The sequence below is a fragment of the Buceros rhinoceros genome, unplaced genomic scaffold (assembly GCF_000710305.1).
Source record: "Buceros rhinoceros silvestris isolate BGI_N320 unplaced genomic scaffold, ASM71030v1 scaffold17690, whole genome shotgun sequence".
Lineage (NCBI taxonomy): Eukaryota > Metazoa > Chordata > Aves > Bucerotiformes > Bucerotidae > Buceros > Buceros rhinoceros.
This window is the reverse complement of record NW_010388125.1, coordinates 52,256-78,535: the sequence shown is the minus strand read 5'-3', so window position 1 is coordinate 78,535 and position 26,280 is coordinate 52,256. Positions and strand designations below refer to the sequence as shown.

Sequence of the window (26,280 nt, the reverse complement as noted above, 5' to 3'; positions counted from 1 at the left end):
GAAAGAGAATTAACTACATAGTTATGAAATTAACTCTTCCATACAAACCCTCTTTTAAGCTATTACTGAATTAAATAGTCCGGGTGAATCCAGCTTTATACTCATTGGCTGCAGTAACTGATTTTGGAACTTCTGCTCATCTTCTGTTTCCCTTCACAAAACTAAATCAGTGGCAGATCCTGCTTTTCAGTTCTAGATCTTCTTAAGGTGGAAGCATTTCTTTTTTGCCTAGCTCCCTTTCTCCCTTGGCAGGAAAGAATGGAAGACTATACAGAAAGCAGTATTGGGCTATTGAAAGGTCTCTGAAAAATATTTCTTTTTTCTCATTGGGGGAAAAAATAGAACATAATTGGTCTACAGTTTTGGTTTTTGGTTTATTTTTAACTCCAGGCCATTCTTCCCTTAGCTTAGTTTTATTCTACTCTCCATTAAAAAATGGGCTGAGAAAACCTACCTCTGCCCAAGGGCTGGAGAAAACTGTCATCTTAGGGAAAGGAACAATGCTACATTTTTAAAAATCAGCTTTATGTTCTCCAAATTCTTGGATGCTGTGAATGATGAAATAAGTCAGAGAAGCCCTCAGGTAAATCATGATTCTAATGGGCTACCTCCCTCACTGAGGTGCCTGATCTTTAAAATTGCTTGGAAATACCACAGGGCTGTGCAACATACAAACACATGCAGTCTTAACCCCTATGAACATCATCTTTGTAGAAGTAAATTTTCATTTGAAATAGACAAAACACACACAATGTTAAATATTAATATTATTAATAATTTACAGAAGTTCTAAAGATTTTTCTGCCAAGCAAGGGAAGCTTCTAGCCTCAGATCTCAAAACAACGAAGTTGGTGAGTATGATCTTGGGTCTGTAGACATGAGTAACTTGAGACAGGATCTACTTTTGATTTTATATTTATTTTAAAACACATTAAAGATATTACAGTTGCTTTTTTCCTTCAAGTTTTTTTTAAAGTTGTCATGAACAATATATACGAAAGAGGCATGATAGACGAAAACCAGTTTCTAAAAGGAAATGATTATTTAAAATGGATAAACAAAAATATTTATGGCAAGTGAACAAGTCAAAAAATCAAATTCAGATGTTAAAAAATTTCATTGCCATGAGATGACTTACTTATATAAGAGGTGCGAAGCTTTTTCACAGACTCTGAATATAAGTTAGAAAGGCCGCACATGCAAGAAGCCACAGTCAGCATACCTTTATGAAGCAATGAGAAAAGGAAAGACGGAGACACTAACAGTACATTTGAGATAGAAAAGCCAGCAGAACTTGTATAACCAGGTTTATAAAATGCTCTTGCCATGCAGATCATTAGTATTAAAATGTAAGATGAAAAAATGATTTCATATAAGTTATATTCATGAGTGAAAAGGACTTCATTCATGAACACCTTAAGAGACACAGTTGTAGCTCAGTTATTCAGATCCAGTACATTAAAGTAACAAATGCCAAGAAAAAGCGAGTAATGTTTAACACTAAAACACAGTTTATAATCTAAATGTATGAAATAGAGTTGTTAAGGCCTTTTACTCCCAAGAGGAATTAACAGTCATCCAGTAAAGTTATTTCTTTCTCTCTTAAAAGGTAAGTTCTTTAATAACCTTTTTATTCAGTAGAATAATATATTTTACCTAACAGGATCCCAACTGCATATGTTCTGCTCTATGTCAATGATACAGCTTCCTCACTGGAAATAAGCTGACTGGTGCCAACTGGATCTTTCTCAAACCAATGTTTTACTAAAATACACCTTACAGTATCTATTTCAATTTGAATAAAATATTACCTAAAGAACTTACCTGGACTTTATTCTGGAACTCTTAAGATAAAGCAACCACAACTAGAACATGAAGAAGTTTTCTGAACATTTTTTCCTATTGAAAAATAATAATTTGGGGCAGCAGTGACATTATTAATCATTCTGTCTTTTACTGTTTCCAAATTGAAAGTATCCACTACATAACAAGGAGGAGAAAATAATTTAAGATACTAACTTTTCCTTTTACTATTAAAATCTTAGCATTTTGACTGAAAAGTCATCATCCTCCTCAGCTGCAGAGGAACACCCTCCTTCAGCACATTTTTAAATCAAAGTCCTTTCTTGAGAAAAGATTTATTTCAGTTTGTACTTGGAAATTCACTGGGTTTGTTTTAATCAAAGCGCTCCCCTCAAATATTACATTAGTTAAGCGTGTTATGTCGTGTATGCTTTTATCAGGGTCATTTCCAGTCAGAGTTTAAAATAAGGAGCCAAAAGATACAAGCAGACATGCTAGCTATCTGTAAGCATTAATAGGTTTACACAAGTATGTGATATGGGTACTAGGTTTATCAGAAATACCGAGATACTTCTACTTGTTCATGCTGTGTTATTAAGTTAAAATCTTGTGAACTGCACAAATCCATTGTACACTTATATCTATTCACACAGATAATGTCTCCCTATCTGCTTTGTCTTAAGACACGTTACACTGAAAAATAAGTAATGATATCAAGTATCAGTAGATTCCACTATGCAACAGTTCTGAAGGAAACTTGAAGTAACAAACCTGCAATAATATCTTTTGGGACAGATCCAGAAGGAAAGATGAAACCACAATGGAGAAAAGTATGGTTGTATTCAAAGCATATATGTTAATAGACCAGATAAGCTCAGAAGAAAGGCACAGTTGATTTAAACAAGTTTTCGGTTCCTCACCTCCCGATGGTTGCCGCGTTTTTCGGGGAGACCGTGGTTCCCTGCGATAAGGATCATTGGAGCCATACAGTTCAATAGTGCCTAGATTCAAAAGCACTGTCTTCTGGAGGTAATCAACCATGGCAATACCATTACAGTTTCCAAAAACTACTCTGGAAAAAGAAGTGGAAGGAAAGATAGTCTAATCAAATGTTAGTAATTTTTATCAGTATTTGTTGTTGTTCAGCATTAAGACATCCTAATTTTTACAAATTAGGACTTATTACGAATTGTGGTTTTTTATGAATTAAGTGATGCTGCTGATTTGTTTCCGATGTCAGCATCATCAGATCTGCTGTGACCCAAAAGGAGTCAGATTTTAAGCACAGAAGACTGTTTGCCTCTCTTGTGTTGCTATGCAGCTTGTGAACATACATGGAGACTTCATTTTTAATAGACCATTTTAAACCACTACAACAGAACAATGAAAAAACTGCATAGAATATACTCACAGGCCATACGCTGAGTTGATTGCTAGGCTGGTTATTTGTTGAGGAGGTTCTCCACTCACCCACACCAGCTGGATAACTAGCTCAGTTTGGTAGCCTGGAGACTGCTTAAGAGGAGAATTTTTAACTCTGTAAAGTAAAAAAAAAGTGGAATCTTTTCATGACCCTCTCTACAGTCTCCATTGTTTCCTTATGGGCTCAGAATTGATTAAATTCTACACCACACTTTCTAAAGTTGAAAAATTGTGAAAAATCAACATAAACACATGAAAGCAACCAGGAAAAGAAACTTGTCATTCAAACTTGTCATTGAAACTTATCATTCAACTCTTTAAAGGCCCTTTTGATTCATTACCTAATTGAAAATGAACTGAGCAATGATCACAAATACTGCATTTCACCCATCTTTGCAGCAAGGCATAATAGCATTAGCATGCTTGAATAGATTGTGTTCAGTGTCTAATAACAAGGTGTCATTTATTGTTTTCAGAGTTCCAGAAAGAACTTTGATTTAGAGGATGGAAGGGGGTGAAGGTTGTGTGTGGAAGGGTACTGAAAAGTGAAACAGAAGCACAACATATTGAGATAAATGTGAACACAAAGCCAATGATATGGTAAAAAAATGAAAGCAAGGGAAATAGTTATAATGGCAGACCAGTGGTATGGAATGAACCTAGGAATGGTGGAATTGAAGCTCCTGGAAAGATTCTGCTTGCATGCTGATGAACAAACATGAGTATGCTGCAGGAGGATTAGGTCTATCTCATCTTAAGGTGAAAAAAGATACATATAACACAAGGTCCTCCAGTTCCTGAATTTCTCTTATTTTACCCATTCATTCTCATTAATGCATATTTTCCTACTCCGTCCAGTTTTCTCTCTCTAGAACTCAGTACAATCAATACGATTTGAAAACTCCTACCCAGAGAAAACACCACCATCAGGATTAGTTATTTCCTGGATAGATGCATTCAAAGAATTAAAATCTAAGTCAGGACCTTAAAAACTTCAGAAAACAAAAATACATACATATCAATTTTATATCTGAAAATGAAGTTCAATGTACATTCTGTAAGGAAAAGGTGATGGTCCAGAGGCCTCATAATACACTCTTGTAGAGGAGTAGAAAAGAGATTGTCTTCTTTTAACTTTCATTTCTCAAATGAGTGAAAGTTCACACACAAAGAACCTTAAGGAAAAAAATCTCAATTTAAAAAATCTGGAAATTGGTCAAAGATCTAACACTGCAAGCACTATGAGGCATCATGCAAAATGAAGATCCATGAGAATGGGACATTTATTTAGTTCTGTTTCCTGTTCCCAAAATACAAAGTAGTTCCCTTGGAGACTTATGAAAAAAAAAATATATTTATAAGCCTAAAAAGAGTTACCCCTCAGTCATTTGTAAGCATTTTCATTGCTTTTGATTTGGGTTTAAAAATTTAAGGCTCTGGAAAACTAACAGGTGAAATCTATTCAGACATACTTGGCTTAAAGTTAAGGAAAGCCACAAAACATTAAGTTGCCTATTCATTTCAATGGATAAGATTCCAGTATAACTATATTGCTACTACTGAAAGTGTTTGCTCTAAGCCATGAGCATCTATAGTATCAGCTATATTAACATCTATGCCAAAATTTCCTAAAGCAGGCAACATCATAAGGTAAAAATTTTCAGTTTTTTTTTTTTTTTTAAAATCAACTTAGGAAGTTTAAATAAACCAAGACTGCAATATTAATTTCCTAAAGAATTCAACTTTCAGATATTTGGAAAACATCCATTTAATAAAATGTTTTCATATGACATATGATATACTCTCCTCCTATTCTTGTAAACTTTCACACTCAAAAGTATAACAGAATATACTTACTTTAAACACGGGACATTATCACGAAGTCCATCAGATGAACTGCTACTGGTAGATGGATGAGACTGGGGAACAATGGATTGAGGATTGGAACCTGTGCCTGGAGTTGGTAAAGGTGGCACCGGTTCACCATCTGGAGATTCAACATCATTTATTTCATATAACAAACGTACTTCCAGCATCTGTAAATTACAGTAAAAAAATATCAGTAACTCTGCCTTTCAAAAAACTAGATATGAAATCACTGAAGTGCAAATGAAAATACTAGTGGTAACAGTGACATCCAGGACACTATCTTTTAAGACACACACGTAGTCTTCAGAAATACAGTCATATTAACTACTAAAGACTGAAGATTGCTCAAACTTGAAAAATCTAACCTATTTCCCAATATTTAAAAGTTTGCTGCTTAATTTTGGAAAGAAATTAAATACTGGAACCACTTAATTATCATTCTGTGCAGATAATTCTCAGTTATGAAGATGACTTCTTTATGTAGTTCAGGAATGCTAAAACTAAGAGCTGAAGGCATACAGACAGCTTCAGTTTATACTGTTGTAGCACTGTACATGTAGGACTTTGTTCAATGTTGCACTAAACTAGACCATATGTTTTACAGAACTAAGTTCATCCTGGCTTCAGATTTCCTTCTGCTGGATCAATAACAATATTAGTATTAATTGTAGCATGGTGTAAAGAAAAATTTTCCACTGTTTTATTCTCAGTATCTGCAAACTAGAACCTAACTCACCACCTGAAATAAAGAACTATACAGTAATTTTTAAAGCATTTCTAGTATGGAAGAACTGTTTGCTAGGGGCCGATTTGTACAAATCATTTGGAGAAATTATGTACAAGTATATTCTTGTCTGAGGGAATAAGTACACACCAGAAGGAAAAAAAAAACAAAAAACACCTCATCTCCTTAAACTGAGATGTATCTGAAGGGGGCAGAAATAAGGGGAAGGAGGGGGAAGGGAAGGACAAAAACCCAACTACATCACAATTAATGCTTAGTACATATAAGATTCTATAATTAAATGGCTTGACATTAGCTTTCAGCTCATACATTAAGTTGCATGTGCGTGTCTGATTTAACAAAGGACTTCTCAAGCCCTTGTAATAGAACTCATCATTGTATCTCATGCAGAAAAAAAAAAGTGCCACAGCAAAGTTTAACAGATCTTGGGGCATGTCTGGCACACTTCTATATTCTTCCAGCTCTGCATACTGCAGAAGTTTTACCAAGACCAATGACAGTTTAATAATCAAGGGAAAAAGAGGAACCATCTCTCTAAAAACTTTGAAAATTCTTCTCATCTTCATATCTCATTCACTTCTGCTTTCATTTTGCATTTGATACAGCCAAGTTTTGACCCATTATTTCCTTTGATAGAACAAAGAACTATTATTGCCTGAAAAAGGCAAAATCTTGGTACGTAATTTTAACTTTTGCTGAATTTGATAAATTATTATTTTTCCTCCACAAAAACACATCTCTTCGTTTTGAGGCAATTGTTTTTGTCCATTTCACTAATAAGACAATGACAATGAAGTAAATTTCTACAACATAATCTTATAGCTAAATCCTATTAAGTTAAAAAATGGTTATACTAATTACCGGAATAACTTCAGTTGTCACTTCCTGCTTGCTGAACCTGTAAATAATGACATGTGCAGAAACTCCAGCTACGCATAGCATTCTACTTTCTGGACACCACGAGATGATCTGAATAGCATATGGATCTTCATCTACTATATCTGTGTTTGGCCTGTCATCTTTATTCCGTGATTTTTCAAACACTTTGGCTGTTTTTAGCTTATAGAGTACTTGCAGTGTTACTAGGAACAAACCAAGAGAGATAAAAATTAGTTTTGTTCTAAACAGATATTCTTCTCTTGTTAATTTTTTTTTAATTTAGAAACTTCTCTTCACAGATAAAGCCACTATATTCAATGTAAGAGGGCAGAGGAGAAGCATTGAATAGGTGTTGACTGTGCCCATGCAGTGCCCCACTTGCCCAACGCAGCATCAGTTAGTATGAAAAAACCCCACAAAAATAAAAACCCCAAACCACACCACTTTTCCTGTGAGATACATACTAAGCTTCAGATATAAACGAAGGCCTCACAGCTTCTCAAGGCTTAACTATACTCAGTGATGTCTTTGTAACAATATCATCTAGTTACATATGCCATACCCAAAACTTCAGCATATCTATCGCAAAGAAGAGAAAGGAGCAGAGCCCCACTTTCACAGTGATTCAAACCCATGACCTCTCACCTGCATTCTCAGACTTAACAGACTCAGCTCCCACAATTTTTATTTTGTCGTCTCCGATCATTCAAAAGTGGACTGACCAGAGGGCAGCACATTTTTCTTGGTAGTGTGTTTCCTAAAACTGTTCTAGTGAGGCCTTGCCAGAGTTTAAAATTTTGAAAGAATTACTCCACATTTTCCAGATATTCCCACTTACTTGTCCCAATGATTTTTTTTTTTGTGCAACACTGACACTGCAATACATTAGGCCTCCATTTTTTTTTCCCCAGAGTATAAGTTCTGAGTGTAAAGCTTTGATTTTCTATTCAAATAAGTTGCCTTGGATGCTAGTCAAGCATTAGCAATATCATTCTCAGTTGTAATTCTACTTCTTTGATACATTTTCTTTCAGTTGTCTTAGTGTTGCTTTCAAGCTTCACAGGCATATTCTCTAGACAATGGCCCAAATGGTTGTTAAAAATACGAATCATATCATTAGGAGAACTTAATTTATAACAGCCTTTTTCCTCTTCCATAGTTCAGTGGGTTTACCTGAATCAAACTTCCCTACTTCACCTGTAAGACTGAGATTTAAAAGTTTTAAAACGAAGATACAAGATACTTGCAGTTTCTCCCTTAACAGGTTTATCTATCTGTGTTAGAAAGAAACTAAACATCTTTAACAGGAGCTCCTTTTGACAGATCTATGCTGAATAGAATTTTTAAGCACACAGAATCAATTAGGTTTGGGTCCCTCCCACCCCCCAGGTTCCACTCCCACCCTGAAGTGAAATGAAAGATCTTTAACACTCCTCCTGGTTTTTAAACATATACATTGCATCTGTTCCCTCCCACACCCACACACGCCTCAGCATTTTGGAATCTCACCAGTCTTCCACAAGTTTTCAAAGACAACTGATGTTTCCAAGATTGCTTCAGACAGCTTTTAAGTACCAACAGTAAGGATAGTAAGAACTAGATTAAAACATCTAACTCTGTGTAGTCAATTCTAATTTGAATTCTTGCTGCATTTCTTACTGTTAGCTGTGTAGACCATCAGATGCAATTGAGTCTTTAACTGAAGAGAGATGTAAAAAGGTATCAGACTCTTCAGGTCTGTTCAGTGTTCCAAAGAAAAAGTGTCTTTATTTTACTTTATGTTCTCCTGCCTTTCTTCACAAATACCTAGATCGTTTTATTAGCACAAACTAGTACTGGCTCCAATTCTCATTTTTAGATATTGTAATTTATGAGGAGCTGATGTCTTATAAACACATGCCTCTCTCCTGTCTAAACAGACAGAAATATCTTTCTGAAATTCAATGGTACTAAAAAGGAATGCATTTGCCTGTCATGCATCTCTAGTCTCAATAATCTGCTTCTGAAAGTGCTTCTAAAAAATTTTAGAACTCTTCCATTCTAGCTGGCCCTTTGACTATCAGTACATTTTCACTGAGGTGATAAAACTTGTGAAACAATTAACTAAGAAATAATGGTAATTTTATTTAATTTTAAATCAAAGTTTTCTATGGACTTACTGACTCTACATCAGGCAAGAAATAGGAAGAATGACTAGTCTGCAATTCCATTCAACGATAAATCAGTAAGCTCAGAAAACTCCTACTGCGCAGGAAAAAAAATCTCTACTGAAAACACTTACTTGCTGAAGCATCCCAAAACTTGATCGACCCATCAGCATGCCTATGAAATATTAAAAAATGGATAAGGTCATAAACTGGTTAGTTGGCATGCTAGACATCTGTGCTAGCATTTAGAAAATACACAGCTAACATTCTCTTTTCACTAGTATTCTTTGTGTCACTTTATTTTCAAAATCTATTGATGCCAATATTTTACAAATGTGCCCCAAGTACTTCGGACAGAAGGGATTAAAAAAATATTTGGAGGCTAACTCCCTGAAATTCCACTGTACTAATGCTAATTTACCATTTCAAATACTGATTTCAGTTAACTGCATTACCCATAAGCAGTTTGGTATACCTTACCATGAGCTGTTTCTTAAAAGATGCTCTTTATCTGAAGTGACTCTTGCAAAGCGGATGCCTAAATATACTGTATTTCAGTGTAAATGAGTCACCTAATTTGATTATTTATCCTTGAAACTGAGAATCAAATGACTCAGGTTTTTTTCAGAACCGTCTCAAAGTCTCTGCAATGTGTAGCATAAAGTGACAGTAGTCCTCATTAGGGCTAATGCGTTATTCTAAGAAAAACAGTAGTGGTGCTCTCACAGTGATGCACTGCACAGTTATAAATTACACTTTTTTTATGCTCCTTAGAGTAGTATTAGAAGGATCAGTCTCAAAAGAGTTCAAAATTAACAGATTTAAGTATTTGGCTGAAAAAACAAACAAACAAACTTGGCTTCTCTATGAGAACTGAACTCGATAACTATTTAATGAGCTTCCTATGCCTTAAAACACTAGTCAATTGTTTTCCAAAGATTAAAGAATAACAGATAAGTTTCATCCAGGATATACTGATAGGAAGCAGACATAATCACAATAGCATGTCATAATAGAAATCCCTGTAAAACAACTGCTACAATTTGTCCCTACCTTGTCTTCTACATTTTGCTTTACTTTCTGGTTAAAACCTCAAGAAGATTATGCAAATAACTTGGCTGGTGAACATAATTCTTAAATAATTCAAACCACTCCTGGAACATTGTTTTCTCTAAGAGGAACAAAATATTCTCACTTCTACTTAGTCTAAGTTACGACCATTGACTTTGAGGATAATATTTGCAGCTTTAAGTTATTACTACTACACCATGGTGTCACTTACCCTGTAATAATTATCTCTGGATAGCTCTGAGTGATCAAACCCCAGTTGCCTCCACTGATAGGCCATTCCTGGAAGATTAACAAATATCATACAGTGCAAAGCCACTGAAATTACTGCAGATACTGAAGATTCCAGTATTTCATGTCACTTCAAAAAATATTACACATATCCACTCCAGAGGGGGGCAGCGGGGAATCAACAAGGGCAATAAACACTGCTCCCACTCCAGGAAGTCCTTTAGCTTCCAGTGATACAGCCGTCAATGGGAACACATCAGGGAAGTATGACTACAGGCTTCACATACGCCACATCCTCCCTTGACATCTGCTATTAGCCACTGTCAAAGACAGGATACCGAGTCAGATGGAGCTTTGGTCTTAGTATGGCCAGGCTTGCTTTTTTTTTTTTTAAAGCTGCTTATTTTTAGTATTTTCAAATACATATATATACACTAAATGTACCTTCTTACTGTAACCTTGACGTTTCTGTCGAGCGCCAACTGAATAAAGTGCAGGTATGAGGTCTACAGGACAATCAGCAAAATATTCACAACAGGTAACCGGAGATTCGTGTATAGTCAAAGGGTAGGGATTCTCAAATATAGGGTACCTTTAATGGATGAAAGGGGAAGACTGTTACTCTAGGAATTTTAATTTTTTTTCCATGCAGAACACAACTAAAACAGACTGTTTGCATTCATTTCATACAGAGGAAGATAAATGTGTATCAAATTAGATTATGAACATATATACTATGCAACTTCACTGCTCATCCAGAACACTATCAAGATACTGTTGTACTTTAGATTGAACTTGAAGTTTGTACTGTTTCTAGAATATTTCTAGAACCCTGCTATTCCCTATAGGTTTCTATTTTTAAAACCTTACTATTTTAAACAATCTCTAGAAAAACTGAAGTTAACAAGTCCTGACTGTAATGATGTGGAGCTATGAATTTATTTCTAACTCTTCAGTCTATTCTATCAGGGAGAAAGACTGCAAGACTCCACTTTTCTCTTTGTATTATCATCCTGTTCTTAGACAGAAAGTTATCTGGCACTTTTCATAACCTACTTGCAACTTCAGGATCACTTTCAGAAAGTTATAGATAGCTACGATCAGTTACCAATTAGAAGTAAACACGCACATATACGCCCCACCACCATCTCTGCCAGAGAAGTGACAGAGCCTTAATGAAGAAAAACACCAAGTAAATATATCTGTCTTCAAAAACATTTATCTCCAGAGAAATGTGTACTAGGCACACGCTTTTTTTGCCCCCCTTTTCTTTTTTTTGAGAAGCAGAAAGGGATACAGCTTCACAACCCATCTAAAGGAAAAATTAACACCAGACGAAAACGTAGTGCATACCAGTAACTTTATACAAAGCTATCTGGAAAGCTAAATTAATCTTCTAAAAAAATGGAATGATAAAGAGGTTTAATTTTAGTAAAATATGACAAATACATATGAGACCACTGGGCAAACTGAAACCTGTAGCAAAAAAAAAAATCTATTAATTCTTATTAAGCCTTAACGTAACTTCAAATTTCAGGCACTGCAAACTACTTCACTTCAGAAAAAAGCCTTGTTCAAACCTTTTTATTTTGAGCTCATTAAAATTTGTTTTGTTAATCTTTCACCATATGAACACTGGAAGCTTAATGCCATTGGTTTTGGATACAGCATATGGCAATGTAACATTGGGATAGTCTAAATTAAATTGCTTAGTAGCTGCAGAGATATTAGGACTAAAATTAACCTTCTTCCAAATTTTACAGTCTTCATTATCTAAGGTATGACCATTGACTTTGAGGATACCTATTTACAGCTTTGTCCTAGAAGGATTGTTTTCTTCATCAACCACTGGTAACTTTTCATCAGGATTGCTACAAAAATCTTATCCGTCTGTTTCCTCTGCTGCTAATCTTTTAATATCTAGTCGTTACTGCCTATACTAATTCAAAAAAACCTTGATAAAGAAATTCTAGGATCCAGAATCTTTAATCATCACTAATAAATTACACAGACTGTTCTGTGGACAAATTAACAAGAGAATCAAAATGTGTTAGGTAAGTATTAGTTGTGAAAACTGTAACAAGATTCCACTTTTAAGCAACCTCTTACCAAAACAGTAAACCAGGGAGTAGATGTTACCATTCTAATTTTATGTATGTGATACTTATTGCATCAGTATTTACTTGAAACAATACAGACAGCAATGCATTTGGCAATAAAATCAGCAAATATTTCTGTGATGACACTCTCTGCCAAAACTGCTTATCTAAACAGTTGTTTCTCCTCCACCCTTCCCCAAAATTCTGAGCTTCCCTCACAGCAATTCCAAAATAAGCTGTGATAATTAAAAAGCAGCAGTGATCTATGAGTAATTTTGGTCTATAAAGCCTGGAAAAAGTTGCATTATATTCTACTTATGTACTAGATATTAACTTGAGAAAAAAGTTATCTTTATATATTCTCAGTTTCACTGAAGAAACCTTCTATTTAATATTGAAAATGTCATGTTCTGGACAGGGAATTATTACAGTAGATTAAAAAGCTATAAAGCAGAACAATAGGCTGATCACTGCAACCAACCATTAAAAAGACTAGACGAGATTCTTACCCATTTTGTGCAAGGTCAATCAGTACTAAGTCCTTTTCTAGGAGAACAACTACAGCATATGGTTCCTGAAAGTCTGCAAACATGAAAGAAAGAAAGAAAAGTTACTCATTGGTAAATGTAGCTCTTGCACGCACAGCCTCAAGAATGTCTTAAGTCCTTGCACTCTATCAGTCAAGAGGAAAAAAGCCACAAAGATGACTGCAGTTTCTGAAGATATTTTATACACTCATACCCCCGAATACTCAAAGCTGAGTTTGGGAAAGCCATGCTCTCCCTTTAATTCAATGTTCTCAACTGCCTTCCAGTTTGGTAGAACATTTAAACAGCTCAAATAACAGGAAAAGGAACGTGCAGAGGAACTTGTATAAACAGTATTTTTGAGACAGAGCCAGTTATTGAACAATAACATCCTCCCAAACCCTAAACGCTTCTCCTCAGAATTTAACCCCCACTGAATATAAGTGCTTACAAAATGGATTGAAAGACAGCCAACTTGACACTAAGATAAGAGGAGAGTTTCTGAAGTTTACCTTGCCCTTTTTCAGGCAGACCTCAAATTCTGAGCTAAGCAGATGTATATACTCTGATGGAAGTTATCAGCTAAAAACATTGGGGTCATCAGCAATATAAATCTGGGACAACCACCTAAACAATGAAAAAAATCCCTGTAGAAGAAAGAAGCTATAAGCTTCATGTGAAAATTGGAATGAATGAAGTCACTAGATGCTAAAAGTACTACAAAAATGCTAATCAAGATTCAGCATTGACTGAAAAGGTCTTATTGTGCCCAAATAAATATTGAGGAACACATCTGCTGCAGTAACTACAGCTTAAAATTCTAATACTACTTTTTGTCTGCACATGCTTTTGGGATAAAAAATGCAACCAGTAGAAAACGTGCAATCAATAATTGGCATTCTTCTAGAAGCAAAATAGATTTTATAATGACCTACTCTATTATGATGCTTTGGGAAGAAAAACATACTTCATACAATAGCAATAACAGATGTTGCTGCTGCAATCTGATTCCCAGAGATAAAAACAGAAAGGCAATAGTGAAGAACATTCTGATGGGACAGAAACTCAGAGAGAAGAGGTTGAAGTACTGAGAAAAATATTTTCGGAGCCTACCATTAGGATATGGTGTTTCACAGAGGGTTAGAAAATCAACAATAGAATAATCCATTTCTAGCACAGCAGTACTTTTCCCATGCATAACTGTTAAACAGGGTCTTCTTCCTACAGTGTCATATGACAAGCCTCCTGAGAGAATGATGAACGGCTCCCTGGAATAAAGCAGAGGTATTTAGGATCAAGCTAAGATAATACACTAAGAGAGATTAGGCCATTTTTGCAACCTTGTAATGAAGTGCAACGAGATATCATTAAGCAAAGATACATAGAATAAGGCAAACCAACTCACCACACAACGTGTAGCTTGGGTATGTGTTTCCAAACTTAAAATACAGAGTTAAAAACCTGTAATTCGTGTCAGACATCTCTTCCAAACATTTTGTTCTATATTGCTTATCTCACTTATCTTTTCAACTGTTTGCCAAGACGATGTTTTTGTCTTTTGTTAAACTTTAGAATTGTTCTACTGAACTGCAGATTTAGGTTTGCCAAGAGCCCCATTAATCCATAATAAAAAACATTCAGCAGGGTGAGGAATAAATAGTCCCATTTTACTTTCTGTATATAAGTACCCTAAATTTTGAACAATGAACAATTTCGCAGACAGCGTAAAGTAATTCTGCAGCACAGTAACATGACAGTCTTGGAGAAGCAGCCAGCTGTTTGATAACCTTCAAAGACCTAGCATCTTTTAAGGAAGGACACAAATAAATGTCCATAGTACTCTCCTCTCACATTTACTCTAGATGTTTTATCCACTTTCCCCCACTACTACCACACACAAAATTCAAGGAACACCACAGACTACCACTGTTGCATAATTAAATGGCTGATTATTTAATCTCAATTCTTCACAGTGGAACTTCATTCAATCTCTTATGGTGAGGTCTATGAATTTCAGGAAAAGGACAAATTTAAATTTAACCTGGTATTTTTCAGGAAGTCAATAAAGAGAAAAATACTCATGTAATATACTTGCTGTAACACATTGTGCTGGAATGATTTATAGCATTATTTATTGCCTATGGAAATCATCATTAGTTTTTTTAAGCAATAAAGCTGCCAGGACAATTTGCAGTAATTATTTGCAGGTTCACCAAGATCATCTGACAATAAAAGTGACAAACTTCAGTTTCTAAGTTTCATACATCACAGGGAAGACTGCATGCTAGTTTCTCCAGGTTTTATTTCTCAAGGTAATCAGATTGCTTTGGGCATGCTTGCCAGGGTCTGTACCTTTATGAAGCAAAGAACATAAGAGCTAAGAATAGATTACACAGATCTGCCACACAGATTTTTCACAGAAGAATCAAAGATTAAAGTTGACTTCAGTCTACCAGAAAAACTAACACAGGTTTGTGTATGAACTTTTCATATTTTCATGAAATCACATATTTACCACAAACACAAGCTGTTTTCTAATTAAATACTTAAAGCTTTGTCCTTCAGCTGTGATACATCAGACCATTAGTACCAGCTGGCTTAGTTTTCAAACCATGGCTGAATTTATCAAGAAGTTAATCTCTAGTAATAAAGGTGGAAGAGACTTAAAGAGTTAGTTTAGCTTAGGACTGGAAATACCGAAGTAGTAGTGAAGATAAACTACAAATTCGTTTTGGGAACCGACAAGCTCACACCACAAAATAATGCTACTCAAACTAATTAACAAATCAACAACTTTTACTTATCTGGAGACCTCATTATTACTGTAACCTCTGGGTCCCAATTACATACATCTATCTTGCTAAGATTAACTGCTCTACAGTTGGTCAATGACAGCTGCATTAGCTACCAAGACAAAAACATTTTTGATTATGTTTTATGGGAAGTCTTTTGAGCCATAATTTCTATTACACAGAACTCTAGTAGTGAAGAAGTAGTGAAGAAAAAGCTTGGGCAATTTTACCATAATGCTAATATCAACCAGAGTAAATACTGTAAGGGACTGAATCTGGAGAGGTAGAAAACAGTATTAGGAAGCTCAAGAGCTTCTCAGGATTGATCTTAGACAAAAGTATGCATAAAAGGCAACATGGAAACCATTTCAGCAAGTTCAGAAGGTAACCTACCTTTAGAACGCATCACTTCACAAAGAGATGGAGTACTTTAGATAAATCGCTGGAGAACAGTGACATTATGCTTTGGGATTAGAAAATTACACCAGTTTGTACCAAGAATGTCCCTTTTCAACTCCCTAGCCCAGGTACAGAACAACTGTCAACAGTAAACTTGCTACATATATTTTCCCCCAAATAAAGCTACAGACATACTATTGTAAGCTGTAAGCAAGCTTTGGAGCCTTCACAGGCACTATCTGCAGTAAACAAACAAACAAAAAACAACAAAAAACAGAAAAGATAAACAGGTAGAACCAGAAAAAGCTTCACGCCCTCCTGTTTCCCTGATTCCAGCTTCACAATATGGAGAACATAATGGAAGAAAAAAGTGAGAAGGGATTAATAAAAGCTCCAAGAGTAGAAGAAACACTGCCTTTTGCCCCTACTACAGGTTGTAATCAGTTATGTTCCCTCTTTGTGTGGTTCTAGACACCTTTTCTCAAAGAAAAGTTAATTAGAATTAGTTGCAGCAAAGAAAACAAGATCACATCAATGAAATGTTTCCCACATGAAGAGATGAGACAAACCTAGATCCTAGACCATGCTGTATAAGGGAGAAGCAAGAAAGCAGGTGACAAAGATGTTAAGAGTTCCATATAGATCATGGTAAGAGGGAACACGGAACAGTTAGTTACTCACTGCTTTTCACAGAAGCAGTAAAAGGTGAAATAACTTAGATATCTATTAAACAGTACCTCTTAAATACGTTGTAAGATTTTTGGTTTTGTTTTCTTTTGTGGTTTTTGTTTGTTTGTTTTTGAAGAACAGTTAGAGCAGATTTCTATAAAAATGAGTTTGATTTGTTTCTTATATTCCTTTAGCAGCTAGGAAAAATTTGGTCCTGTCCAGGAATGATTCTCCTCTGTGCTACAAAAATTAAACCATGAACAACAAAAGACAGTGCTTTAGCTAAAAGTCAAAATTCTATCATGATCATGTCTAATCAACTTAAATTGTTAAAAAGAAAAACTACCAAAAATCTATGCACTGAAGGTAGTTCTCTCTTGCCTTAAAATTCATATAATACGATTACAATTGAAACTGAAAATTGGACTGTCAACTGAAATGCATTAGTGGTAAACGAATTGAGATTTTCAATGTACTGCTTCACCACCACAGTGCAAAATGGATTTGTGGTTTGGTTTTTTTTTTGCCTCTTTTCAAATAAAGTTATGGAAGAGTATCACAACAGTTATATATATATATTCAGGAGTACACTGAAGATGCAAAAAAAATTAGAAAATATTGAATTGAAATGCACCAAAACATTCAGTTTGCATGAACACTGGAAAACAAGAGATGTAACAGAAAAAAGGCCTGCACTAGGAAAAGGTCTCCCCAAAGAGGTATGTATTCTTAGAAATTCTACTAGAGTAAGGTCCTCTTTCAACTGTGTGAAAAGTCAATTAGTTTTGACATTGTAGTATTATAATTGCACAGAACAATCTCTTGCACAAACTAATCTTTTCCTTCAGAATGACTATTTCTAACAGACGGTTTTTGATTGCAGAAATTGCAACTTGAAGCTGAGACTACTTTTGATTATCTGTATCTTTCTTTAGAAAACCTTTTGAAATTTCAGTTGAGAAAGGAATATGCAGACAGATGTTGAGTGCTCCAAGTAAAATGTGGCTTTCCAACTGATCACAGATGTTCATACATCTAGGAATTAGCCAGTCTTAAAGTTGTTTCCTCATTTTTAGCAAACAAAAAATACGCAAAGCTACTGATATACGTATGTGTATACCAATATATGGTAGAAAACTATTATACATCAATTAAAATCGCCATCTTCTAAAGATCTGAATGCCTGGAAAATAAATGAAAGCAAGAAATAACACCCCCCAAATTAAAATAATAATAAAAAAATCATCTTTTACAGCTAGCTGAACAGGTTTCCATGAGTATTTTATCTTTATACTGCGATTTTTACTCAAACACTCCAAAGCACTTCAGAACCATAAATACAAGAAATTCCACACAGTTCATGAAATACTTCAATCTTAATTGCAGTCTTGGTAACAAAACATGCTACTCAAGATACTGTCATTCCAACTGAGCCTCTTGTTGCAATTAGTACTTCTGTTACATACTCAGTGTGCATAATTAGGCACAATTACTACATAAATTTCTGCACTCTACCAGAAAAGCTTCTGTCATAACATTTTGTGGGGAGAATCATGTATTCAAAATTTAGAATATTCACGAGGCTATGATATGTCAAGGTCTGTTTTTTCAGGTGTGTGCTTTGGCACCTTCTGTGTTTTACCAGCTGTTTCCCCTTCAACAGTCTCAAAACACTGAGCAAAAACACACGCGAGTTTAGTAGCATGGAAGACTGTAGATAGCGCATTAGCAGTATCTTTACTGGACTTAAGGGTTGTATATAGTAATTTGTTCACATATGTTTTTATAGTTAAAGCAATGTCTGATTTACCAAAATTATTTCAGCTGTTTTACCATAGCTCAGTGCCGTCAGGATAGGTATTCCAACAAATGGGAAACAAAGTACCTTCCCAGAGAGCTGCATTTATTTTACATATGTCAATTTTGCATACAAAACAAGTCTTACCCAGCTCTAGTAGTTTTATATTCCACCTTAAGGATAGGTTTGCAGGGTTCTGGCTTCTTTCCGTCCTTTAGCTGCTTTCCTGAAGTGAATTATTTTCTTATATTAATCTTACAGTTCCATAACACAATGATAAATTATTAAATTTCCTATTCAACTGGCAAAGTAGAACATTCATACAGATATATATTCAACACCTCGTACCATTATAGAGCATGCTTTGGAAAAATACAATTAGGTATTAGCTTCTCAAAACTCTCAATACACAAACCTAGAATATTTTGGTTGGTTGGTTTGGCATTTTTGTCTAAAGTTTTATAGAGTATGTGTTTTCAAAAACATAACCATCCCCTGAAGAAGTTGTTTTAAGCAGCGCTAGGAAATTTAAAGTTTCTCTCTTGTCTGCCATTTTGCAATTAAAATTGGTCAGTTTACAAGTAAAATGGAGTTTATTCTGAGTGTTGTCTTTAAGAGTTAAGACTTGAATTTGAACGTGAAGGCTGCTCTTTCTCCACTATGCATTATTAGCACCTAAAGCTTCCACAGACACTATTTTTACTGACTCCACGGGAAACAAAGAGCACGGTGTAAATAGGCATCTTTTCTATCTGAACATTGACAAAGACTGGTACAACTACAAAGTCCTGCAGAAAATTTAAATTGCAGCGCAAGATCAAAATAAAAATGTTTATTAAAAGAGGCCAGAACATATTAAAGTTAGTCTTGTCTAACTAGTTTTACTATTACAGTAGCAGTCAGGTTTATTTTTTGACTGCTACAGGATCACATAGAAATCCACAGCTTTTTATTTCTGCTCTAGTCCACAGCCACCACAGTAAACATGGACTTGCTGGACACTCAGATAGGTAAACCAGGATGAGTAAGTATAGCATCTTGTGCTACAATTGTAACCTGACAGACTACCTTCACTGTTAGTGTCACACTTAAGAACCTGAGGTAAATACGTTGCTAAGATATCCCTTATGCACATGCACACCATGTAAACCTGGCATTTGTATAGAATTTTTAAACAGCAGCAGGTTTCACAGAACAACATATAATCTTAATTTCCCAGATCAACATTAATGCAAGACTTCTCAGAAGTGGGAACACAGTCTTACCCTGTTACAAACCTTTCCAGCAACTTATATGGTAATCCACACATTTATACGTGAAACAGATGCTTGCATATGTGTATTTTAAACAACATATGGGATTTTAATGTGAAGCAAAACACAAGCCCTGCAAAATATGCATTACTGAATATTGAGGTCAATGCCGTTACCTGAAAGGCAATTTAGAGTTCAGAGATTTAGACAAAACTGGAGTGATTTGGATGCTTATTTCACAAAGACTTTTTAAAATGAGATCTGTCCGAATTTGATATGACAGAAGAATTTTTACTTGCACTGCAAGCGTGTTTTTACTACTTGGTTTTGCAAAACACTCTTCTATTAAAGTTCTCTGTCAAGCACAGTGGGTATCCATTTTCATCTTACCGTGTGGCGTGATTGTCTGAAATGGTTTGGCAGGAGATTTTACATTCCATATGGTCAAGGTACCATCTGAGTGACTACAAATAAATTGTTTTCCTTCATGATGCCAAGCCACAGAGTGGATAGCCTACACAAGAAAAGAAGAAAACCAAACAGTATAAATTGAGTATTTTAGCACCATTTTATCTTTACTCCTTCAATGACATTAGACAGTAAAAGGAAATTAGAGAGAATACTTATTAAATCAAACTGCTCTTAGTATGTCCTAATTTACCCATGGTAAATTACTACTAGTAAATCTTTCCATGAATACAGAAACATCTTTATTTTAATAAAATTAGGAATGGAATTAAGTCATGCCACATGAAATCTTTCAACAGATAAAAAGCTGACTAAATGAAAGCTAGTTGCTGCCTTAAGGTGCAAGAAAGTAAACAATGAAGCAAGGAATACAAATAAGGCAAAAAGTTAACTGGTAAGTTTCTATTTCCAGTGTCTCTATTAGTACATGGAGACATGAAATAAGGTCATGTTGAGGGAATTTTAGATACAACATGAAAATACCAATAAACAATGAAAACCCAAAGTATTTCTCTACTATCCAAGAGGAGCAGAAGGAAGTATGGAACTTTGATACGACTGAGAAGGCAGATTTACTTAATACTTACGGTAAAGACATTACTTCAGGTATACTGAAAGCAGTACACTTGAATATGTGAAAGCTCATGGGCTGTACAATATCATCTTTTGAGTGGATACCCTCAGCAGAGGTTCTGCTTGTAAGGAGGACTTAGATTCACTCCAGCTCCTCAGGTACCAAAGGATTTCCTCTGTGAGGAAACCTGGTTTTTTCAGTAGGAAACCCTAACTAGCAGTGACAGCTTAGGCAGTAAATTACTAGGTGAAGGGCAAATCACACACAACAGATCTAAGCTAGCTTTGCCTAAACTGATTATACACTTCATTTACATTTTATTACATAATACAGAAAACAAAGATAGTTTCCAGCAATATCATTGGGAGAATCCACAGATTAAACAAGAAAATTACTAAACTATGTAAGCATACAGTCTCCAGTAATAACTTTTCCAACTTAAGTTAGTAGATCTGGGTATCTAAGCTACAGATAAATTAAATACAGTATTTCTTAATCAAATTTAATCTTGTTCCCTCGGTAGTGTGGACTCACTATAGTTAGAAGACATATAGTTAGAAGACAGATTCAGTATACCAATATCACATGTACACTTGAATCCAGACATCTCAAATTCTCCTAGAGTCAAAGTGGAAAAGTTTTGTTCATTCCGTCTGTAAGGTAAGTTTTTATTTAGCAAATAAAAGCAGATATTAAAAAGAAATTTTGCATAAATATTGAAAATTTGTTTTTGTTTACCAACCTAGTACTAAAGTCAAGAACCTGCAAGTTTGAAAGGACAGACTTGGTAAAGCAAACGTTGTATTTCAAAAAGCTCTGTTCACTAAGAAAAGAATTTACCTGTACTATGATTAATACAATGTAGTAAGTATGATTTAGATGTGGAGTCCAATCCTGATAACAGCAAGCAGCCCATAGCATAAGCAGAACAGGTTTTTTATACACATTTTGTAGAAACAGGTCTAAAGAAACAGTAAGAAAGCATGTTTTATAGAAGGAAGGATAAATCTGAGAAATGGACACTTGGTTTTCTTGAAAAATAAGATCAAGAGGAAGGAAATGCAACAACTTCTTACTGTTGAAACAGGATTAATGCTTAAGAACATAAAAAGATCTGATAAACCAAGCTCAAAGGAGAAGAATGACAGCTATAACTTTACTTCTGAAAGGAACATGATGGGATGGAAAGAATGCTGAAAGAATAATGAGGCCTTTCGCTTTATGGCTATATGTTGTCTATCTCCATGGAGCATCTGGTTACAATTAGCAACGCAGCAAAATATTATTTTAAGCATAAAAAAAATACACATTTTATGTATTTTAAATTAGTTCAAATAAGTCTTTGGGATGAGTATTAGAAACTTTGGTACAGAGCACTATCCCTTCTCCTTACACAATTCACAACTTTTTGCAGGCCTATAAAATAGAACCAAACCTGTATGTAGCTGTAGTATAACCTCTAGTATACAACAGTCTAATATATCTACAGTAACAAGTCAGTTACAAGGAAAAAGTACCATAACTTTAGGTGGCACTAGCTGGTTGATAGCAATAGCCTCACTCAACAAAACTGATAACTGAAAAATCATCCCATACTCAAAAGCAAAATTTTTTTTACATTTTTGTAGTTAATATTAGCACTAGAATTTGAAGGAAAGCATAACATGCAAGATAGAAAAATCAGGCAGAATCCACTGAGCCTACAAAACTATATATAGCCTCTTGGACATGAGAAAGCACCCAGGAGTAATGTAATTTTTTCCAGCGTTTGGCACAAAATTTACTGATACATAATAAAACTCTCAAAGTTTTAATCATATTTACCACCGAGTACCCTTTGGTATCATAATGCAGCACCATGCGTAAAGCAGCTGGTGCTGATTCAACTGTCTTAAATTCTTTTTATGGAATATATCACCAGTCACATGGATCCCAAACAGGCAGTAATCCCTTATGACAACATCACGCACTAATACCACAGAGGACTGTTGCAACACGACCTTCCAACCCAAACCATTCTGTGATTCAAGGCACAAGGCATTTGCATCCTTAAGAGTAGTCTTCTGCACAGGCAACCCAAGTCCTGACTACACAAGCATTCTGAATCCCTCCATTTACAAACTCGTAGTGAATAAAGGATTTTTTTTTTAAACAGGAACTTACATGTAGAATGCTCTATTAAAAATAAATAAATTCATCTAAATAAATCTTTAAATTTACTTCATTATAACTAGAAGTTTCTTATTAAAAGTATTCCTACTCCCCCCTTGACACTGAAGTTAAGGTGGCTCTTCTGGACTATATGGAAGTTTGTTTCAAAACTTCTGAGACAGTTGTGTTTTCTTGGGAAAAAACCCAAATCTTACTTTTTAAAGCAATAAAGGCAAAAAACTGTGCTGTCCCACATATGCTGAAATTTAACCAGAAATGTAGAAACTAACCACCCTACAGCATTATGGGGAGACAGGCTGTGCACAAAGGAAGCCTCATTTTCTGTAACTCTTCCAGAAGGATTACCCTGTGTGGAAAATTACTTCTATACTGCTTGCAAAGCAGGTGAATATTGCAAGAATGTTCCCTCTGAAAATCAGCTATGACTGCAACAGTTACCTCAGGGAGGCTATAGGATCCAGAAGTGCAATTATGAGTAAGGAACTGAAAAAGTCTGAGGAATAAAATTGAAAACATTTATATGAAAATCTCCTACAGAAATATCATAAGTAGATCACTAGTTTTTGAAGAGATTAATGCACATTTAGAATATTTTATGAAATTCTGTTTTACTGCTGCAGTATCTTGTCAATATCCCTAGAAATCACTATTATTTCTTAGTTCTTTAAAAAGGTACAAAAATTAATTCTAAATACAACCTTAGAATTTAAAGGGACACTTGCATCAGTAACGACTCTAGTTTTGATTGCATTTTTCCACCAAGGGGATTTAACTGCTTCAATTCATAAAATACATATACAAAAAAATCCTTTCAATTCCTACCTAGGTATTTTAACCCTATGGCTGAGTATACGCATATCATTTCAGAACAGTTAGAGACCCCTCTTTGTATCCTATCTTCCTGGAAGATAAGGTACATGAAGGAATTGTTACCTTCATGTGAATACAATAACTTAATTGAAGTGGTTTCCCCTATTTCTAAGAGACTTTTAAAACCCAATTTTCTAATACCAGGTTTAGACTACCGCAAATACAGTTGTTACAACTAAGAAAAATCTAAGTAAACAATAGGCACCTCCTTACTTGCTTTCCAGTATAACACGGTCTTTGGTAAAATATGTTTGCCTACTTTCCTACAGGAATACACCAAAATAATGGAGAATTCCTTTCATCATTCCTTGAATTTGACCACGATCCTTTACTATTGTGTCATTTACTGAGCTTGAAATATAGTGCGTGACTGGTAAGGTCCCATGACCTGAGATGAGTTACTCTGCAAACCAGACTGTTTATCATAGCCTGTTGAGATTTCACTTATGATAGTCCTCCATCTCCATGGGCAGTATTTTATGGTAAACTTGAATGGATGATGACACTCACTGCTTTTCTACAGCTTTACCAATGTATTCAAAGCAAGCATAGTAACTTGGGAGTACTTATGCAAACTCTTGTCAACAGTCTAAGGGAAAAAAATGCTGCAAAAGAGGAAAGAATGAAGTTACTGAGACTTAAATGGCAATGTATCGTGAAGATTGTTTTGATGCAATGAAACACACAAGTGTCTAATGACTGAATCGACATGCTTTGGTTTCTGGCAAGTCACATATCAGGGTTATGCTTTTTTTTTTACTCCTCTTAATCCCTCTGGCTACTCTGACATCTTTTTAATGCTGTAAAATAATCTTACACTCAGCTGTGTACCAGAACATTGAGCCTAAAAATACTAATCTATAATACATTTGCTGAGTTAATACTATGAAAGCTTACTTTAAATCAGAGTAAACAAAATACTACTTGAAGAATGGTCTTCATTAAAAAAAATAGTTTTGGTTTTCAGAAGTTGCACTTTCCTTTTATAGAAACAAAACTGATAGTTGAGTAGTTCGCTTTATTTTTTTCATGGCTGAAAGTACATTATGGGAAACTTTCGCAGTATAAACTGTATTCCACATATGAAATGCATAACTTTTCTTTATAAATCCCCAATGTTTGAACATAAAAGGCTTAAAAATGATGGAAAAAGAATTTATAGTCTTATTTTTCCATTGAGCCTGCCAAAGACAAAAAGGAAGTTGAGGAAAGAGTTTTAAAGAAACTTTCTACAGAAAAATGCAACACACTACTGTTATAATAAAAAGTATACAGGACTAAGTTCAGTATTTCATTTATAATATGGAAAGATCAAGAACAAATTCTAACTAAATTCCCTGTTACAAACTAGAATGTTGTGGAGGGAAGAAGGTGCCAGCTATGAGCACTAGTACCAGTCATGACTTAGAGCTGCCTCCCCCAGCCATGATTAAGCAAAAATATGATTACAAGGTTTTAGGAGTGGTGGTGTTGCTCACCCTATAAGCAATTCCTGTCCTTGGGATGACTGCTTCTAGTGTTCTTGTGCAAATATCAGAGCAGGGTGCTGGGCCAGCACACACATTCAGACAGTAAGAAAGAACCAACCTAGCTTTCAGGCAACAAATGAGACTGCCCCACCACAACATGGGAATCTGCTTCAGGAAAGCCTCTGGAGATCAAGTAATTTGGAATGAAATCAAGCATGAACCCACAAAAACATAATAGGATCCAGCTTCTTCCCTGAGGAAATTGCAGAGGTATCTTTCCATAAACTTCTGATCATGCAGGAAGTTTGACCCTCATTGTTCCTTAGCAGAAGACGACCATAAAGGACGACATTTGGATCCCTTCACACATACAAAGTTTTGAGTCAAAGAACTGCATCAAATGATCAGTGGTAGACTGCACAGCCCCTCAGGTTACATGTTTTAAGACCAACATCAGTTACAAAGTGGTGAGAGAGGAGACGAATCCAACGGCAAAGTTTCTAGCAAATCTTTATAGTATCAATGTGTCTGGCCATCCTATTCACGGTGCCTGAGGAAGCCTAGTCACCCATCACTAAAACATAAGTGCATTTCACAGCACTGCTACTGAAAACAGACTGCACAGTCGGAGAGACCCAGCTCCAGGGTCCTGACAGTTCATCTTGTGCCTCAGTGCCATGCAGAACTGCAGCTGTGCTGTAGTGCCAAGCTCTGCTGTTGTCAATTCTGCAATCCCCAGCAGCAACATAGCTCACAACTCAGGAAGAGCAATATCTAATAGGCACAAAATCAGTCATCACCTTTGGAATGACTGGTGGGACTACACAGTTAACCACTACCAGAAGAATTTGTTTTCAATAGGGTTAGAGCCTGAGAATGTTTCTCTAGAGCTAATAAACAGGCCTGATTAACCAAACAAGGTCCCTCTGCAACCCTGGCTGCTACACTTCAGCAGTTTGAGATGCCAGTCAGGGAGGAAGAAGGGAAACCAGACAGCATTTCCTGTCTCTGATGAACAGCTCTGCA

The 26,280-nt window shown here is 35.4% G+C and overlaps 1 protein-coding gene across 3 annotated transcripts in view; it reads right to left on the bottom strand.

Moving 5' to 3' along the window:
* STXBP5 (syntaxin binding protein 5 (tomosyn)) overlaps positions 1-26,280 on the bottom strand; it is a 107,288-nt gene that overhangs the window by 28,799 nt on the left and 52,209 nt on the right. For all 3 annotated transcript variants that reach the window (XM_010144997.1, XM_010145005.1, XM_010145012.1), the window contains exons 8-18: positions 20,092-20,215; positions 18,596-18,674; positions 13,904-14,058; positions 12,773-12,845; positions 10,609-10,756; positions 10,148-10,215; positions 9,000-9,040; positions 6,701-6,921; positions 5,083-5,261; positions 3,215-3,340; positions 2,724-2,875 (exon numbers count right to left, since the gene is read on the bottom strand). In XM_010144997.1, the coding sequence (XP_010143299.1) occupies positions 2,724-2,875; positions 3,215-3,340; positions 5,083-5,261; positions 6,701-6,921; positions 9,000-9,040; positions 10,148-10,215; positions 10,609-10,756; positions 12,773-12,845; positions 13,904-14,058; positions 18,596-18,674; positions 20,092-20,215 (1,366 nt within the window). The remainder of the gene's footprint in view (positions 1-2,723; positions 2,876-3,214; positions 3,341-5,082; positions 5,262-6,700; positions 6,922-8,999; positions 9,041-10,147; positions 10,216-10,608; positions 10,757-12,772; positions 12,846-13,903; positions 14,059-18,595; positions 18,675-20,091; positions 20,216-26,280) is intronic.